This window comes from Pinus tabuliformis, chromosome 6, assembly GCF_031772625.1.
Source record: "Pinus tabuliformis cultivar Carrire ecotype Pingquan chromosome 6, CPIR1, whole genome shotgun sequence".
In the NCBI taxonomy this organism is placed as follows: Eukaryota; Viridiplantae; Streptophyta; class Pinopsida; order Pinales; family Pinaceae; genus Pinus; species Pinus tabuliformis.
The window spans coordinates 1,835,413,767-1,835,427,799 of NC_142292.1; the positions used below are offsets into that span (position 1 = coordinate 1,835,413,767).

General features: G+C 38.7%; 1 protein-coding gene across 2 annotated transcripts in view; it reads right to left on the reverse strand.

The window, feature by feature from the left end:
* LOC149266334 (actin-related protein 2/3 complex subunit 4) overlaps positions 1-9,368 on the reverse strand; it is a 285,298-nt gene extending 275,930 nt beyond the window's left edge. Inside the window, exons 1-2 of one of the 2 annotated variants that reach the window (XM_089395811.1) lie at positions 9,164-9,368; positions 8,562-8,679 (exon numbers count right to left, since the gene is read on the reverse strand). In XM_089395811.1, coding sequence (XP_089251937.1) covers positions 8,562-8,621 — 60 coding nt within the window. In that variant the 5' untranslated portion in view covers positions 8,622-8,679; positions 9,164-9,368. The remainder of the gene's footprint in view (positions 1-8,561; positions 8,680-9,163) is intronic. The other variant, XM_089395816.1, reaches the window with a different exon arrangement.
* Positions 9,369-14,033: the final 4,665 nt, after the last annotated feature.

Consider the following 14,033-nt stretch of genomic DNA (forward strand, 5'->3'; position numbering starts at 1 on the left):
CCTTCTTGCCTTGCCTGAATGAGCCTGAAATCCTAATAGCCTTCTATTTCTTAGTGCATGAGGAGTCCCTATTAAATAGGAATTTACTCCTATTTCCTTGCGCATTCCCAAGGCAAATTCCCCCCCATCAATTCGCACAAGCCTCCTGCTTGACTCGCTCTCTCACAAGCTCACACACAAAACGCATACTCAAGAATGAACACAATTGTGCCTTCGTTCCTCCTTATAAGCAATTCAAATGGCTAAATCTGGCAAATTACATTTTAGGAAATTGATTTTGTGATTGATGAGTTAACTAAGTTGAACTAACTCATGTGACTCGTCTCATCTCCATTCTAGAACTTGAGATTCAGTCACTTGTCCTTTTCCCAAATTAACTCGCACTAGAAGACAACAACTAAGCCTTCCACATCTGCACTAGTCAAACTGCTTTCATGCACACGTCCTAACTTTTAGGAATTCGCCCTAATTTAAGGAACTCGTCCTAATTTTTAGGAATTAGCTCCTAACTTATAGGAATTGGTTCCTAACTTATAGGAACTTGTGCATGCTAAGGAAAAACTACTTCTAGTCTTCTTTGACTAAGTTGACTAAAGCACAAGTCAAAGAAGGACCTTTCTCACTACTATTTTCAACAACTTATTCAATGCTCAAAATATTGAGCTTGATGCTGACCACCTCTAGCGACTCCTTGACTAACTGCAACGAATCCCTTTTTATGATTGAGCTTGATGTTGACCACCTCCATCGGCTCCTCAACTAACAAAAATGAGGCCCCTTTTACGATGAGTAGGATCCTACTCCATCTCCAACTCTCTCATTTCATTCTCAATGATCACTCCAGGACAATTACCAACATAGATAGAGGGTTGGTGGTGCAATAAGGGAATTCTCCAAATTTGGCCTTGCATCCCCCAAAACCTACTGCTTAGTGACAAATTTCCTACATCATCCCTCATGATATCAAAAACTTACAACCTATGTTCCCAAAAGCGAGAAACAAGCAATGGAGAACAAGAAACGGGAATAATACAAAAGATGACATCCAAAAGGTTTCACATATAAGAGACGTATACATTGTATTTATACAAAAACATTGTATCCACAATACAAAAATATTGTAAGATAAATCATATTTTCTATTTCACATATAGAATTGGAAGAGTGCCTCAAATTCTACAAGCAGGTGTGTGAACTAGATGCAAAACCTATCAGGAAAGATTCAAGGATGTTGAGAAAAGGGTAGATTGACTCGAAGAAAGAGTGGACAAATTGAAAGAGACGGATGCACATAAAGACTCAATCACTATGGAAGCTCCATCATGTCCACAAACAAGGATTACTTTAGCAAACACGAGCAACAAATTAGAGAATGATGACAACAAAATTCAGGAAGAGTGGCTCAGAACAAGTAAGAGCAAGGAATACCAGGCTTCCCCATGCAAGTTCAACAAAGGCTTCAATCCTTCAGTTTTATAACATCCTAATCATTTTCAATTTTAATCAATATCAATTTTTCATATTTTTCAGTCTCGAAATCAAGAAATGGCCCAAAATTGTTTCTAGCTCTCAGAAAGGACGGGCATAGAAAATGGCATCTTCTATCCCATTTCTATTTCTAGGCTATCTTTTGGCAAAACCCAAGCCTCCTGTTTTTTTCTAGTAATATATCTTACAAGCAGCCATTGTACAAGAATGATGGGTGGGAAATCAAGGTCTAAGATTCGGATGGATTGGTGGCACGCACCGTACAATATCGATGACGACTATCATCCAACCTAAGCTGCACTGAAACGGATACGGATACGGGGTTTGAAACGAATACGGCAAATTTTCAAAAAAATTGGATATGATATGGTAGGAAACGGCACACACACACACACACATATATATATATAAAATAAGAATTTCATATTACCATTCATATTTTAGAATCTAGATTAGATCTAAAGACTAAAAATACATAATCAATTATCATCTATGATCTATCATGATTCATCATCATCAATTCAGCATAAACATTGTCATTGTCATTAATGATTATTATAGCATTGATGATTCAACATATCATCAAGTTTTTGTTTCAAATTTCAATCATCAAGTTATCAACATGACAAGTTACAACATCATTACCAAAATTAATAATGCATACTACATAGTACAAAGTACAAAATGAACTATGACTGGCAGTCTACTATCATTATTCATAATTCATATGGTTGTTCAAAAGTTTAAAAGTTAAAACACCATCATAAATTACATTTACATATCATCAAATATGTCTTCATTCATGTCACTAAGAAGTTCCACATCCTCTCCAGAAGTGGGACTGGGAACATTGCTGCCATGTCCACTTGAAGATCCACCTATTGGTGACTCTACATCAAACAAAGTCATATGAGACATGGCATTCAATGTCATATCCAAGTCAAGCAACTATGGTTCCACGTCCCATAATTTGGTGGCCCCAAATTTGCATTCATCTCTCTTGTGTGACAGAAGGCGAAGGTTTGAATGAACATACATTGGTTCCTCAGCCTTCTTAGAGCCCAATCTATTTCGCTTCACTGAATGGATGAAGTCGTATGTACTCCAATTCCTTTCTGCTGAAGAGGAACTAGCAACCTGTGACAAGATCATGATGACCAATTTTTGGATATGTGGAAGTGCGCCACCCTAGAAGTTCCACCAATCAATTGGACTTAATCTGGTCTTGTCCCGCATACAATCAATATCAGAACCCCAACCCTCTGATCCCACAAAATGAGAAAACTCTGCACGAATCCGAAGCCCAATTTCGGGATCTAAAAAAAAGCTTTCTAAAAGCATTTTTAAATTCTTGTGCGACTTTTGGGTCTTTGTTTGGTGCGGTTCTTTCTAGATCACTTAGCAACTCTGCAGCATAATATTTTGGATTCACTGCATAGGCCAAAAGGTGCAATGGGGTGGTCATCTTGTTCCACCTTTTGGTCAATATATCTTTTACTTCTTTGTAAAAGAATTCATCTGGGTCATTCTCCTTAGCATTTATAACCAACCTTATCTTCTCTATCATGGAATCAATGCCCTCATACACCTCTCCCAAATTAGGCATATCTGTGTGAAACATACGAAGCAAATCCACAATTGGCTTAATAAATACCAAGAGGTACTCCACCCTATCTCACCATTCATCATCAACAACCAACCGTTTCAGTGCTTGTGCTCTATCACATTGGGATTGCCTCCATTAATTCCAAAGAAAACTACTTACCATTGATTGTAATCCATCTTTCACCTGCATAAGCCTTGTTAAGACTATGATGTGAGAAACAAATCAAGTCTCAGCAACCGACAGGTGCCAAATTGCCAATGTTTCAAATTTCAACAAATTAAAAAACATAATTTGATTGAATAACTATTATGATTCACGAATCATGACATTTGAGAATCCAATTTAGATATTTGAATTTAGAGTCAGAAATTAAAATTTATGAAATAAACTTTAAAATATGGGTACCTTAAGGAGCTCCAACCTCGCAAATTCCCTGTAGATGTCTTGGGACATGTGGTGGTTTGTGATAAAGGCTTGAATTTCTTTTGTCTCTTCAAAAATAACTCAAATCCACTCAATCTGCTTCCCCATCTTGCTAAACATGAGGTTCAATGAATGTACAGCACAAGGGGTCCAAAAGATGTGTTGATATTTGCCTTCAATAATTAGGCCTGCTGCTCTAAACACCATTGCATAGTCAGTTATTACCTGGACAACATTTTCTGGCCCCACCAATTCAGTTGCTCCAATCAAGATGTCAGCAATGAATTGAGAATCCTTCATCTGCCCCTCACAATCCACTGCCTTCAAAAACATTGACCCCTTCGGGCTCTGAGCAATCACATTGATCAAAGGTCTATTTCTTTGATCTTTCCATCCATCAAAAATGATGGACACCCCTTAAATGCGTCATGAATTATGAATGGGGCTTAATTTAGCCTCCAAATTTAACTTTTCGGCACTTAACATTGTGTTGTGTACAATCTCATATCCAAGGAACCCTCTTGGGGCTTCATTCACTGCTTTTATCATCTTTGCCCAGTAAGGAGATCGCACAAGGTTAAAGGGAAGACCATTTGCATAAATGCATTGACCTATAGATGCATTTGCTATCTCTCGAGCTTCATTATTAAAACTCCTTTCAAGCGGTCCCAAATTAGACCGCTTTGAACAAACAATTCCATGAAAATGAAGTGGAGGCTTTGATGAAGATGCTCCCAACCTTGTTGGGTGTTTTAAATGGGAGGTAAGATTTGCCTCATTTGCTTTAGCATTTGCCTCACCTTGTTCTTTCTGATATTTTGCAAGTTGTCTTTCTTAAACAATTTCCATCTATCCCATTCTCTTTAGGTGGGCCACAGCATATTCGAACCCCATTGCCTTTTAACCCAAGCAAACGTGCTTTAACCCATGTGTATGATCCCTTATACTCCTTTTTACGCTCACTGCAAAGTTGCAAACCCATGCCAATGATCCCCCTCCTTGGATCTTCCCAACAGTAGTTACATATTTCCAAAGTGGTGACTTTGGATCAACTTTAGGGGCAGATTCAATTTCATGTTCCACTTCCTCTGCCTCACGAATAGTTGAACTTGAAGTTGCCATGAATGATGATGACGTAAATGAAATTGCAAAATAAAATAAGAAATAATGAAAATACAAACTCTGCTCTAACTATTTTAATACGTGCAATGTGTGAATGCTATGCAATAAAAATGAACAAAAAGATTCAAGAACCTAGCCATGCCAAATTTAAAAATTACAGTTTGTTCTTGAAAGTAAAAATTTAATATGGTAATTGAATGGAGACACTTTGCTCGAGTAGTCTCAAAGACATTTGCATCCGGGGTATGATATATGACCTCTATACAGATCTCAGATTGTAGAACTCAATTTTCACCTCTATTTTTAAGTATGACACGGAGAGAACTTCATTTTTATTGTTATCAAGGTTTGGTTCATATTAGTAAAAAATAAATTATATGTTTCTTAATTTTTTTCCTTTGGAAGCACTCTCGAATCTAATTTTTTCAGTGGCTCTTTCTTTCAAACTTCAGGGAACTGTAAATTGTTTTTTCCACGGATAATATCAAAGTAAATCTCAATGGCATTAAATTGATGAGTGTGCCTATGTTTCAAGGGATTCATGGTCCCATCATATTCACATGCAAAGTGAATTAGGTTGTGATGTCTGGTCTCTTGAGGGTAACTCTGCTTTTAAATCCTTCACAGATAAAAAGAAATGCTGGCAGAAACAAAGCAAATCTCTCCTTGAAAAGGCAAAGCGCCTGCCGTCTAGGGAATTTCTTTGTAGAGATTGCTAGAGGACTGGGGGCTTTCCATAGAAGCGACAGTGTATATTTTCTGAATGACACTTGTGTTTTCTGATTTTTCTGAATTTTTGCAGCTTCCTACAATGTCTCTCAACAGATTGGCACGTCCAATATGCCTTGATAGTGGTTAAAGAAGGAGATAAGTCCGTTAAACCACGGGACCATAAATTTCTTTTAGCATCTGCTACCACTACAGCTAACTTTACAGCCCATAGGAGAGTCGAGACTTACAGTCTACCAGTTGGTAGCGGCGGCAGCTCACCCCAGTCGACAGCAGTCACTCTAGTCGAAGACTCCAGCGAAAACTCTAGTCAGCGGCAATCACTCCAGTTCGACGACTCACTCAAATGATAACACAAATTACAACACAACTTAGGTTCATAAATTAGGTTCACAATATGAAAAAGAAACCAAAATACCGTTCCCAGCGAGCATAGATCAGGATAGCTCGGGATCAGGATAGCTCGGGATACATATTGCTTTATGGTAATACGGATCACCAAAAACGGCAAACGTATTACCCTAAACCAGATCCGGGAGGTTTTTCTCCAAAACCAGCATAAACCCAAACCCGCCATTTCCAAAAATTCAAAACGGATGAAATACGTTTTTGACACGATTTTTACCCGTTTCGTACAAGGATCCAGATTCGAAATGGGATCCGGCATTTCAAGGCCTGAAGATAGCCGTTTCCGGCAACTTAGCCTCCAACCATTGACATTGTCCCCCCAACAGCACAAAATCCTGTTCTTATGATCTATATGCCTTATACTTTGGTGTCTGCATCAACCTGGATGATAGTTTTAACTTTTGATGAAATTTTGCTCGCATGTGTTAGTTAAGGTGATGTTGCCATAGATTATAATGTATTTAAGCAAATCCTAAACAGTGCTGAGTGGCTGCATGTAACTTTTTCAATGCTCAATACATATATTTTTCATTAAAAGAACCAGTAGAGGCTTGACTGGTTGGTCAAGCGAGGGTGGTAATATTCCCCCACCAAGGTTCAATTCCCCCAAAAGTTTAGCATCTTTTGACCCATGAAATAGCTGGGCCATCATAGTTGGTAAGTCAAGCCACTATGGTGTTGGTCATTACAATGTAACACAGTTTCCACATCCTGACAGGAGGGAGGTGCCAGCACTTAAGTGTAAGAAAGTATCTTAAAGAGTTTCCTTATATTGTTTCATTACAATTTTAAATTAAGTTTTTTCCTGTAAAGTTAGCTGCTCATATATTAACAGTTGTACGAACAGAAAAAATAAATACAACCTTATTAGGGTTAATGAGAATCAACCTAATGATGCAGCCTATGATAGACATCAAAATTTTCAAAGTTGTTCATATAACCCATGGGACAATCTATTCTAAGAGTTCTAGATATGCCTTTAGAAAAATTATATTTAATGGTTCTAAACCAAAAAATAACACACAAGCATTCTATTCACACTATCCACCCGCCTATGCAACATTGAAAGCTGCAGTGGGTGGTCTATAAGCCATCAGATTTGAATAGGCGGTGAATCTGATTATTTATACACCATCTATTGCAGCAATCAATGCTGCAGAGCCATGTGGATAATGTTCGTCTACACCATCTATTGCAGCAATCAATGCTGCAGAGCCACGTGGATAATGTTCGTCTAGCTTATATCAGGGTAATTACTAATCCGAATGTTTGACATAACAAAGAATTAAAAAGAAAACTAGGAACAAACAAAAAGGCAACTCGACCTCAGCCTTAGAGGTTGAGTCCACATAGATTAGAGGAGGATTGGTATCTACAGGGGCTTCAATGCCTGGTGATTGATTCTCGTGGATCTAACCTTGACCAACTGCTTCCATATCCTCCAGGAGCTTAACCAAGGCCTCATACTTCTTGTCCGAATAGTCCATTTTAGCCATTGTAGCTTTGTGTTGCATGTTCAAAGTCTTCAAGATGACCTATTGAATGCCCTATTCTTCTATCACTAAACAATGATTAATGACTATTCTAGCCATTGTAGCTTTGTGTTGCATGTTCAAAGTCTTCAAGATGACCTATTGAATGCCCTATTCTTCTATCACTAAACAATGATTAATCTAGTATCCTAGTATCAATCTAACTGAAGCGCCTGGTATCCCTGTTGCAAGGGAATCCAGTATTTGATATCCGTGTTGAAAGTGAATCTAGTGTTTGGTACCCAATCCATTAATTTCAACATCAATAGTATCTGACAATATGCTAGCTCAATTCTTTCAACCTCGTCCTTGATTCTTGGAGGGAATCTTTGGTGGTAGTGCATTGCAGCCTCTCTACCTTCCTTCTCTACCTTGGCTGGCCATTTGGAGGAAACCTTGCTAGAACTTTCGCAGGTTCAAGGCCTTTCTTTCCTCACTTCTAGCTGAATTCTCCACCTTGGTCACCTTCTTATCCATGCTTAAATACTGGTTTTGTTCCCTCATCACAGATAGAGCAGAGAACTAGGAAGGCCCAAAAATCTCACCTTGAGAACCTGCAGAGCTAATCTCCCAATGGTCACTATAAAGTTTAAACCTCAGGCCTGGTTGTAAGGGGCACACCCGCATCTGCCAATAGCGACCTATAGCCTCTCAGGTTTCCTTCTTTGCCTTGGTTGGCCACATGGAAGGAGAACCCTTGCTGCAATTTTTGCAAGATCGATGCCTAGCTCTCCTCACTGTCCTAGCTGAATCCTCTGCATTGGTCGCCCTCCTATCCATACTTAATATTGGTTTCATTCCCTCCTCACAAACAGAGTATAGATCTAGGAAGGGCCAAACAATCCCAGCTTCAAAACTTGCACAGCTAATCTCCTAATGGTCACTGTAAAACTCAAGCCTGGTGGTAAGGGGTTTGCCTCCGTTTGCCAAAAGAGCCACTGCACCTGCCCTATCTTTATGCACCTCTAGCAATCGAAGAAAATTACCCACCTTGCCTCGTTCTTGCTCAAAGCATTGACCACCCTTGAGAGAGGTTTTGAGGTCCTAGGAACTAAGCCACGCAGACCTGAACCACTTGAGTCATTATCTATGCTAGCAATCAAAAGAAATAGTAACTACAAGCCCTGGAGCTCCAGAGCACCGCTTCCATGCACAGTATATATAGTGGAACCAACACAAATGAAGCTAACAGTCACTGTCAACCGCCAACACAAAGCTATCATGCTGATAAGGAGAGTGAACGCAATACCGACCAATGGATTGGAGCAATGGACAGAGGTCCTTCCCATAAACCTCACACACGCTGTCAGCATGCACTAGCCTTGCCACCTGGGAGCTGAAGGGACAGGCCTCCTGCCTGCTTTACCTGCCCTTTATTTGCATCCATGACACCATGAATGGGGTTACAATTTGAAATTAAATTGTTAAAAAGGGCAAAAAATACTAATCAGCACAGACCCACAAGCCCTTGCTTGAAGGACTCGTTTTGCAATGACAGTCTCAAGTGCTTCTCCAATAAATTAACGGCTATCAGCACATAAATTATAACCTAGATCATGGACTCGAAATTATAACCTACACACTTTTCACTAAAAACCAACACTCAGGGAAATCTGAGTGAAGTATCAGTCTCCTCCCTATACCCAACACCAAAAATAAAATACCATAACAAGATTCGCCCGAGACAGCTATATGTAACCTTTAACTCTGACCAAGGACATTCGCGGTGATAAATCTGAAATTTAACATTCTCATGTAATGAATTCATGCGAAAAAAATGTCTCAAACAGAAAACGGAAAAATGCAGGCAATCGGTTGAATGATCATCAAATTTAAACAAAATTAAAAAACTCACCATTGACGGAGAGGAGAATGAAGAGACTCTAAAACACTCTTCAAGTTTAATTCGAAGCTGTGAAATTTAAAATCTCCGTCCATCCATTGTCTGAAATATGTTATTTATGGTCTGGTAGAGATCCTCACGTACACACAGAAGATGAGCCAACCAACTCACAGGAATGAGCTTATTGCTTGTGGACAAAGTGAAAATTATTAGTCTGATTCTTGCTTTAAGACAAAGTGATCATCAATTTTTAATTTTACTTTCCATTATATACGTTTTGAGATGTAATTTTATTAATTGTTTTCACCTTCTTTTTTATGATTAGTTGATGGTAATGCACCTGACGTTTATGAAAATAATTTTAAGGTTAACTTTAAAAGTATATTTTAAGTAAAAAAAATGTATTAACTTAAATGTAAATATATTATAGCTAAAATATGAATTAACTTTTTATTGGATAAGAAGATTTAAATTTCAATATATTTTAATTAATAGGAATAGACTATTCATCTCTTCATAAGTTTCCTTTTCACTTTCCACGTGTGGAAATGTTGTCATTTAGCTTTAGGATGGTTTTGTTTTTGGAATGACACTTATGTGAAGGTTTTTTTAAGGAATTGGATTTCTTCTCATTTAATAAGATTTTTTAGAGCCTTACTTTTAATAATATGTTGGAGAGTCTAGCGGGTTCGAAATAGGTAATTTTTATGGACTTTCTCTTTCCATGATCATGTTGTTGCTGAAGGACTAGCTATTTTGCTTCACTTTCCTCAATCCAAAGACACTCCTCCTCCATGTTGTATCATTGCAAGAGACCCCAATGTAACAAAAACAATAGGCATATTTTGACAGGGCTTCACAAGAAGATAATCATAATAGTGGGAGTGGTTTCATTCTTCATCTTTCTAATTCTCATTATTTTGATAATAAAATGGGTTTTGGTAGTGGATCAAACAACCCGGCTAAGCTTTTGACCTGTAAATTTATGTTGGTATTTGCTAAAGAAAAAGGATGTGAACAACTTCAAGTTTTTTGTGACTCCCTACTAGTGATAAATTGGATCAATGGAGTTCAACAGTGCATAAATATTTTGTTTGTTCCAATTTTGGATGATATTATGCAGTTAAAACTCTCTTTTGATAAAATGTCATGTTCATATATTTACGAGGATAGGAACACACAAGTTGATCATCTTTCCAAAGAAGGCAAAAATCTTGAGCATGACTTATGGCAGATTTCTGAGCAACGAGATAGCACCTTTCATGAATTTTATCACAGGCCTTTCATTGAGGGATACAAACTAATCGATCCTCCTTGATACCAGTCTACTTTTTCTTCTTTTTTGTTTTTCTCTTTTTTAGAAGGTTATATGGTAGTGGCACACTACTTTTTTTACAACAGTATCTTGAAGTGAAGCATTTTCACTTCTTTACAAGAAAAATGTAAATTTTGGCATTGATCTGAATTGGATCATTATATTGTTTGTCATCCATCTCAATGCATTTGGAGTGGAAAAAGTGGAGGAATCAGCTCATGGGAACGCTTTTACCGGCGGAACCCAGTTTGGTGAATCGAGGTCTGAAACCTTTCGGGAGTGTTTTAAGGCATCAAATGACGTCTTTTTGGGGTAAAACTTTGTCGCTTAAATGCAACACCTTTTCATGTTATTCTACACACACACAGATTTCCAACGGTGCAAGGATCACATCAATCGGAGTCTATATGCAAAAGTTATTCCACTCAGAATTTGACCTTCCTGTTTTCACACCTATAATTCAAGAGGATGTCGCGTCAGCCCCCATAATTCATGGAAAAGGGGCTAGCCACGTGTTTGTGATGTAAAAGACTCTAAAAGAGTCTATCTTGTAACACTAGTTAACAATTAATGTAGCCAAACTTAACCACTAGTAGGCTATCGGGTTGTGTTATAACTAGGCCACTAGGAGGAAGAGGCGTTCCATTCTTTCAAGAGCATTTTGTTCCATAGTTGAGAAAATATAGCCAGGAGAGATAGGAGGTAGAGCACACAGAGAGGATATGTGCACTGTAGCAACCCACGGGCCACAAGCATTACTTCTTTGTATATGCAGCCATATTTCCATACAGAAAAAGAGAGTGAAACAACCTCACCTTCCAGCTGGGTTTTCTCCCGAAAGGGTTTCCGAGAGAGCATATCTTGTGTATTATGTGTGTGTGTGTGCTTATTTTGTCGTACTCTACTTTTCTGCTTGATTTACTTTTACATGCATGCACTAATCATAGTTGGTTTTACAAATCTAGAAAATAAATAAAATTGTAATAATGTAGAATCTCAACAAGAAAGGGATTATCAGATACCCCAATCCTACTTCTATGGAACTTGAATTTTCCTCTTGATAAGGCCTTTGTCAAAATATTTGCATCTTGTTCCTCTGTCGCAACGTACTACAACAACATAATTCGCCTTTGCACACAATCTCGTTGATGGTGATACCGGATGTCGATATGCTTGGATCGATCATGAAATACTGGATTCTCAAAGATTTTGATACAACTCTGATTTTCATAGTAAATCACTATAGGATCCATCTTGTGACCAAATAACCCATCAATAATCTTTCTCATCCAGAGAGATTCACATTTTTCTTGACTTGTAGCCATGTACTCTGCTTTTGCTAAGTTGAGTGCCACAAATATTGGCTTCCTATTGTACTAAGAAACTATTGTTGACCCAACACTGAAAATTCCTCCTAAAGTTCTCTTCCTATCTCATGGACTCCCTGCCCAATCTGCATCTGTGAAGCCTTGCAACTTCACTCCCTTTGTCCATCTGTACCAAAGACCAAATTGAGTATTGCCTCCGAGGTATCTCAACACATGCTTTGTTGCCTTCCAATATAGTTTGGTTGGATTAACCATGGCATGACTAAGTTGGTTAACTGCATAACACAAGTTTGGTCGTGTGTTCACCAAATACATATGTGAACCCGCACGCTGCCTATAAATGGTAGCCAACCAACTTCATAACACAAGTTTGGTCATGTGTTCACCAAATACATAAGTGAACCCACAAGCTGCTTGTAAATGGTAGCCTCCAAATCCTCACCTGAAGTGGCATCCTCTTTCCTCCAGTTACCTACCAGGGGTTTGCTACTCTCCGTGCATAACTTCTTCAGTATCTAATTGGCATACTTGCCCTAAGAGACAAATAGTTCTCCATCTCCTTGCCATACTTCCAAACCAAGGAAATAATGCATGAGTCCCATGTCCTTCATCTCAAACTCTCTTGCAAGGTCCTCCTTGCAAGATTTGATCAGTTGCTCATCACCAGTAAGGATCAAGTCATCAACATATAACACGATAATCAATAAATTACCTTCTACCACAATGTGATAAAGGTTTTCATCCACTTAAATTTGGGTGAAGCCCAAACCGGTGAGATAGTTGTCGATCCTGGTATACCAAGCATGGGGTGCTTGCTTGAGTCCGTACAAAAATTGCTTGAGTCTGCACACGTGTGACTCTCTGTCAAAGGTCTCAAACTCCTCTGGCTACTCAGTATACACCTCCTCCCCAATAAATCAATTGAGGAATGTTGTCTTCACATCCATATGGTGGATCTTCCACCCCATCTGCGCTGACAGTGCCAGAATTTACCTGATGGATGAGTACCTTGCTACAGGAGCAAAGGTCTCCTCATAATCAATTCTCTCCACCTGGGAGAACCCCTTGGCCACAAATATGGCCTTGTGTTTCTCTATGACCTCGTATGCTACATGCTTTACCTTGCAAAGCCATCTCGAACCAACTACTAATTTTTCTATTAGTCTTGGGACCACTTCCAAAACATTGTTTATGATAATGGAATCATATTCCTCTACCATAACATCAACCCATACTGGTTTCTCTACAACTTCCTCGAATGAGGATGACTCTGTCTCTACCAGCTCACTCATTAGAGCCATGTAGCCAATGTATCGATCTGATGACCTCCTCTGACTATGCTGTGATGTGGGTACTCTCACATTCTCTCTAGCATCCTACAATAATTTGTCAGCTTCCTTGGTTCGCTTCCTTCCTTCTCTGGATATCTATGCTTGAGTGGATGTCTCCACTCTCTGCTCCTTTGCTTGTGGCTGCTCCACAACTTCTTGAGGTTCTTCCTTTTGAGCCAAAATCTCCTGATCAAGTTGCACCTGAAGCTCCCTCTCAAGAGAACACCTCACTGCCTTCTCCTCATTAAATTTCACATCCCTCCTGACCACTGTCATCCTGAGGTATGGGAAGTACACCCGATATTTGTGAGGCATATCTATGTGATCTATTGTTGAATGTTAGTTTTTTTGTACTAATGTCAACTTCAAAATTACAAAAAAAAAAAATCGCTTCATGTGCATAGGTTTCCTTTATGGTGTTTGTGAATGAACAGGTAAATCTTGTCAAGTTTTATGTCAAATTCATGAGAAAAATAGCATGAAAGTGAAGTTTTGAACAACAACAAACAAATGTATAGCAAACCAACAAAATGAACGCTTAACACAATGTTTTGATGAAGGATTTCACTGGGCTACAACTCCTTGGTCCAGCTTCCATGGCTTGGGCCTCTGTATTAGGTCAAAATGGCAAAAAGTGTTGTTTACAAAGCTCTACTACTCCTAAAACCTGCTTCAATGTGCTCAAAAACTCAAAATCATTTAGGAATGCCTTTTCCTAAGCCCAATTTGGTTGAAATTAGCAAAAGTTATGGCACAATCAGTTTATCCTAGGAATTCTCCACTAAAACTAGAGGAACTCCAGTTAACTCCGCTAAATCTGTAGTTAGCGCTGAACTTAGGGGCTTTGCCAATTTTTCTGCCAACTTAACTCGCAGTTTATCAGTGGATAAACTTGGATTAATTAGGAG